We start from the raw sequence: 6,892 nt of genomic DNA on the forward strand, positions 1-6,892 counted from the left end.
TATGTAATTAGAATCCCAAATGAAGAAGAAAGGAAGAATAGAGCAGAAAAAAAAAATGTGAAGACATAATGGCTGAAAACATTCCAAAACCAAAGAAAGAAAGATATCAACCTAAAATCCAAGCTCAGTTAACCCTAGATAGGATAAATGCAAAGTAATCACATTTTAGGCACATGCCAGAGAAACCACTAAAATCAAAAGATAAAGAAAAAATTTTGAAAGCAACCAAAGAGAAAGACACATTAAAAAGAGGATATGAATTACAGCTGACTTCTCATCAGAAACAACTGAGTAGGAATATTTCAAATAAAATAATAACATTATACTATGGAGTTCATAGCATATATGGAGATAAAATATATGAAAACAAGAAGAAAAGGGAAGGAAGGTGGTAAATGGAAGTGTACTGTTGTGAGGTTCTTACACTGTGAAGTAATAATATTTTTTGAAGGTAAATTTGATAACTTAAAGATATATATTACAATCTCTAGAATAATCACTAAAAACATATATATTAATCGAAGCATAACTAAAAATTCAACAGAGGAAATAAAATATCAAAAAAAAATTCACCCAAAAGATGCTAAGAAAGGCAAAGCAGAGGAACAAAGAGCAAACAGGACAAATCCAAAAAAAGATTACAAATTTAAACCCAAACACTGCCAATAATTACATTAAATAGAAGTTAACTAAGGAGTGGGGGAAATGAAGTGTTGTTCAAAAAATACATAAAAACTCCCAGTTACAAGAGGAATAAGTTCTAGGGATCTAATGTACAGCATTGTGACCATAGTTAACAATACTGTATAGTATACTTAAAAATAGCTAAGAGATCTTAAAAATTCTCACCACACACACACACACACGCAAAGATAACTATGTGTAGTGACAGATAGGTTAACTAACTTATTGTGTTAACCATTTCCCAATATATATGTATATCAGATCATCATGTTGTACACCATAAACTTACCCAATGTTATGTGTCGATTAGATCTCAGTAAAGCTGGGGGGAAAATGTAAATGGACTAAACACTGCCAATAAAAAGACAGAGATGGACAGATTGAAATTTTTTTAAGATCCCAATTACTCACTATATACAAGAAAACACACATTAAACATAAAAGAGACACACTGAAAGTGAAAGGATAGAAAAAGATAAATCATATAAACACTAAGGATAAGAAAGGTGTGTGGCTAAGAAATACCAAAGTAGACCTCAGGAAGAGTACTGTCAGAAATACAGAGGGGAATTTTATAATGATCAAAGATTCAAATTCATGAAGACAATCTTAAATATATAGCTGTACATAATAAAAAGGATCCCAAATAAAGAAAACAAAAATTAACAAAATTAAAGAGAAAAACTGACAAATCCACAATCACAAAGACGTTATGTCCTTCTCTCAGAAACTGATAAAACAAATTGACAAAAAAAAAAATCAATAAGGATATAAAATATTTGAACAATGCTATCAACTTGACCTAATAGACATTTATAGAACAGTATACTCAATAATAGAAGAATACATATTTTTCAAGTGCATGGGAACATTCACTAAGACCAGATGCTAGGCCATAAAAAAGTTTTAATTAATATAGAGGAATGAAATCATACCAAATATATTTTCTAATCACAACAGAATTAAATTAGAAATCAATAAAGAAAGTTCTGAATATTTTCCAATATTTAGAAATTAAACAATGTACTTCCTAGTAACCTACAGGTCAAAGAAAACTATTACAGGAGAAATTTTAAAATAGTTTGAACTGAATAACAAAAATACACATATCAAAATTGGTGGGATGTAGCTAAAGCAGTGCTCCTGGCTTAGAGAGAAATTTATAACTTTAAGTGACTATGTAAGTATGTAAGAAAAGAAGACAGGTATACAATCAATGATGCGTGTTTCTACATTTATAAACTAGGCAAATAAAAGCAAGTAAGTAGAAGAAAGGATATCATAAAATTAAAAGCAGAGACCAAGTAAAGAGAAATGACAAACAATATAAAAATATCAATGAGGTAAAAGTTGTTCTTGGCAAAGATTAAAGAATAGATAAACCTCTAGCAAGCCTCATCAAGAAAAAAGAAATAGAAAACACAAATTACCAATATAAAGAATCAAAGGGAAAACATAACTACATAACTTAAGCAATAAAAGGAGAATAAGAAGATAGTATGAACGTTATGACAATAAGACTTCTTAAATGAAATGGACAAGTTGTTGAAAAACACAATTCACCTATGTTGACAAAACAGAAAATAGAAAATCTGAACAGCCTTATAGCCTCCAAAAATAATTAAATTCAAAATTGCAAAACTTTCCACAAAGAAAACTTCGGGCCCAGATGACTTCCCTAGTAAATTCTATTAAACATTTAAATAAGAAACAATGGCAATCTTACACAAACTTTTTCAGAAAAGACAGAAAATGGAATCATTTCCCAATTCTTTTATGGAGCCAGCATAACCATGATACTAAATTTAGACACAGACATACAAGAAAAGAAAATTATACCAGTATACACCATGAACCTAGACATAAAAGAACAGCAACTGGAATCCTGCAATACATTAAAAAAACACAATACTTCATGAACAAGTAAGATTTGTTTATCCTAGGTATGCAAAATAAGTTTAACATAAGAAAAATCAACATAATTCAGTATATTAATAGGTTAAATAGGGAAAACTAATACATGCAAACTTCAATAAATGTAAAAAAAAAATCTAATAAAGTTCAATACCCATTCATGATAAATACTCTCAGCGGCTAGGAATAGGAAAAATTTCCCCAACCTGATAAAGGGCATCTTAAAAAACACAGCTAACACTCTATTTAATAGTAAAATATTGAAGGTTTCCCCCCTAAAATCAGGAACAAGGCAAGGATATTTCCTCTCACACTTCAGTTAAACACTGTAATAGAAGCACATAACTAGTGCATTAAAGCAAGAAAAATAAATAAAAGGCATACAGATTACAAAGAATTAAAGCTCTCTTCATTTGCAAATGGCATAATTGTGTTGGTATAAAATTCTAAGGAATCTACAAAGACAGCTACAGGACAACTGACAAGCAAATTACCAAGACTGTGGGATACAAGATCATTATATAAAAATAAACTACCAAAAACATTTCTAAAAACTAGAAATAAATCTAAAGAAAGATGTGTAATACCACACTGAAAGTTCTAAAATATTTCTGAGAAATTAAAGATGACTCAAGTTATGGAGAGATCTAACATATTCATGGATTAGAAGACTCAGTATTGTTAAATATTATTAAATGTCTATTCTGCTAAAATGGATATATATTCAATAGTCACAACTAAAATTCAAGCAGTATTTTTTAATAGAAATGTATAAGCTGATTCTTAATGTCTATGTACATGTAAGCAATCTAAAATAACCAAAATTAATTTGAAGAGAAAAATAAGATTAGAGAATTTAACTTTATGTGACTTTAAAACTGACTATAAACCTAGAGTAATCAAGAAAAATGTATTAGTAAAAGGATAAACAAATATATTCAACAGAATAGGGTCCAAAAATAGACCCATCTTGCCAAAACAATCCAATGGAGAGAGGAAAATCTTTTCAATAAATGAGGAACAACTGGATATCCATACTTAGAGAAAAACAAAAACATGACTTCCTATATCACGATACATAAAAATCAGAGGTCTAAAAGTAAAAGCAAACTATATATCTTCTAGAAGAAAACACAGGAGAATATTTTTATAACCTTCTTAGAGAAGACACAGAAAGCACAAATCATAAAACAAAAATTTGATAAATTATATTTCACCAAAACAAAAAACTTCTCATCAAAAAGCACCATTAAGAAAATGAGCTGGCAAGCCATAGGCTAGGAGAAAATACATACAATACATACACAAGTGCAATAATATATTTAATTTTTAAAAACGAGCCTTCACAAAAGAAAATTATACAGATGGCTAAAATCACATTAAAGAAGAGCTTAACATCATTAGCCATCAGAGAAATACAAAATAAAACCACAATGAGATTTCACTATAAACACAGGAGGATTGTGCAGTGGTTCTCAATGAGATACGGAGGTTTGCAATTTTTAGAGCCAGGAGACATCTGTAGTTGTTACTAGTATCTAGAATGCTGCTAAACATCCTATAATGCACTGGACAGCCCCACATAACAGTTATCCTGCCCAAAATGTCAATGGTGGCAAAACTGAAAAACCTCTAATAGATTAATTGAAAGAGACTAATAGCATCAAATATTGGGGAAGATGTAGAGCAACTGGAACTCTCTGATATATTACTAGAGGGCATGCAAAACGGTTCATTCACTTTGTTTGACATTTGACAGACATTACCATATTAAGTGCAAATGGCTTCTTGTCCAATTAAACGCCAAACGGCCTACAAGGCCTTGCATGATCTAAACCCAGTCTACTTCTCCAGCCTCATCTCTCAGTTAACTGAGGCACAAGGATGATACAGTATTAGGAAATTTTTCAAAAAAGTCTACTTGATTTTACTGACAGAAATCTTAAAAATCCTGAGACAAAAGAAACCTTAACATCATTTAGCTCAACTTATTACCTAAAGTAGGGATAAATAATACATTCTTGACAGTGAAACATCTACTGTCTCTCACAATAAACACTAAGTTATGGCAAAAATCTCATAGATCTATTTGATAAAAACTAGAGAAACAACTAATATTATATAAGTAATGGTCCTCTACTCTTTTTGTAAACTGAGTTAACTGGAGACCATTATAGTTAGTGATACTGCCTTAAGAAACCTCACAATATAGGCTGAAAAAATTAATATGGTGGTTTAGAAGGATACTATCTATTTATAAATACCACAACTCATTTCACAAAAGAATGGAATCAGGTGAAAAACAGTGTTTAACTGGCCTAAGTCAGTATTATTCAATAAAAATGTACTGCAAACTATAAATGCAAGCCACATATGCAATGTTTAAAAAGCAGATGAAGTCAATTTTGATACTACATTTACTGTATATGCAAATATATGCACATATATTATGTATAAAATATGCAAAATGGCCAATATATCCAAAATATTATCACTTCAACGTTTAATGAACATAATATTTTTAGACTATTTTATATTCCTTTTCTGTACTAAGTCTTCAAAATCCAATGTGTGTTTTATACTTACAGCACACCTCATTTTGGACTAGCCAAGTTTCAAGTGCATAATAGCCACATGTAGCTAGTGTCTACTGGATGCTAATGTCGCTTATAACATGACACACTTCAAGGAATTTTACATGGATTCTTTCATTTTATCCTCCCTGAGGAACATACAGGGGAAAGTAACTTGTCCAAGTTCTCAAGGTTAGTTAGGGGTAGAATCAGGATTTTAACTTCATCAGCATGACTCAGATCTGGTCCAAACCACCATGCTATCTCACCTCAAATCAACTTTGTTCTTTTACAATATTACTGAAACTTTCAGGTAACCAAATAATACTTTGATTCCTGCTTTGATATTACATATTCATTTTACGGACACCTAAATTTCCGGTCACATAAAAAACCTGATTTTCTCCCTATGACTTAGAAAATGAAAGAAAAGATTTACCGTTAATATGAGTTTTTGATACTTTTGCTTCAGGTCTGACACACTTGCAGATGGGTCTGCCTCCAGAATGCTGTACCAATCCTTTTTTGGTATCTGCTCAAATGCCATCATGCCTCGAACAAGAAGTGAGCCTTCTCAGAGCAACTGAATAGAAATATTAATGACAATTCATTACGGTTTGCGTGTATCTAAGAATTAACTAGGTACAGCTTCCCTAAGTTCTATAATATTTAATTAAGTCACGATTATAATGCTAACCTGAAGCATATCAAGCATATATTTTCATTTAAGACGCCCCAAGAATTTCATATATGAGTATACAGACAAGTGTGAAAAACCTGATAAATGTTTCATGATATACGCTTACATCTTAAATTAACGAGTATACAACAGCATTAAAAAAAATAGAAATTGATGATGAACCCGAGCGGTGGATGACCCTCTAAGAAAGGTATTTCTGCTAGTCTCTTGGTAAAAGCGACACACAGTAAGTACTCACTAAACACACTAGAGTTTAACAAATGTTTACAAAAAGAATAAATATTCTTAAAAAGCAAAACGAAGAATTAAAATGAATTTGGGAGCATTCCCTCTTAATGTCTCCAGTTCACTTCTTTTCTTCCAGATTACCTTAAAAGAATAACATGCGAAATTGGCAGTCAGCACCAGCAGGTAGAGAGCAACAGTCCCTCGGTTATCGGAGAGGCGCTCAGACCTCGCAAAGAGCTCCTGAACCTGTTCACTGGAGGATACGGCAGCCCTCCAGCAACCGAAAAGACCTCTCTAGGAGCCCCAGAACCAGGGAACCTCTTCCCACAGCCATGAACTCAACGAGACATCCGGGGCTTCCTCAAAATTGGTACTCGGAAATCCTCTGCATTCACAGTCGGCTCTGTAGCCCAGCCACAGGCCGGTACTCTCTCCTGGCTTCACTAGATATCAAACTTACCAAACTTAGTAGAGGCACAGGCACTCACTCCTCTCCGGCCGTCTGCAAATCCTCGGAATCCGTTTCTACTTCCGCCGGAAGTCATTGCCCTGACGCGATCACGTTTCTAGCCGAGCCGCAGTGGCTGAGGCACCGATCTGAAGCGCCGTTCCGCCCCCCTGGACGCGGTCGCTATGGTAACCCAGTCGCCGTTTGCACAGAGTTTACCAACCGTAAGTGCCCGAGCTTTGGAAAAAGGCGTCCTTCTCCTCGTTCTAACTCGCTCTTATCCTGGCTCCCCGAATGTCGCTTCTCTTCTCTCCCTCAGCGAGCACCCCCATCCCCCGGGCTTCC

The 6,892-nt window shown here is 33.3% G+C and overlaps 1 protein-coding gene across 1 annotated transcript in view; it reads right to left on the bottom strand.

Moving 5' to 3' along the window:
• Window positions 1–6,600, bottom strand: part of DNAJC24 (DnaJ heat shock protein family (Hsp40) member C24) — a gene marked incomplete at its 3' end in the record, with an annotated part of 61,435 nt that extends 54,835 nt beyond the window's left edge. The window contains exons 1-2 of the mRNA XM_079707771.1: window positions 6,560–6,600; window positions 5,611–5,754 (exon numbers count right to left, since the gene is read on the bottom strand). Of these exons, the coding sequence (XP_079563897.1) occupies window positions 5,611–5,721 (111 nt within the window). The 5' untranslated portion in view covers window positions 5,722–5,754; window positions 6,560–6,600. The remainder of the gene's footprint in view (window positions 1–5,610; window positions 5,755–6,559) is intronic.
• Between the last annotated feature and the right edge of the window lie 292 nt (window positions 6,601–6,892).

This window comes from Hyperoodon ampullatus (assembly GCF_949752795.1).
Source record: "Hyperoodon ampullatus genome assembly, chromosome: 7".
NCBI lineage: Eukaryota > Metazoa > Chordata > Mammalia > Artiodactyla > Ziphiidae > Hyperoodon > Hyperoodon ampullatus.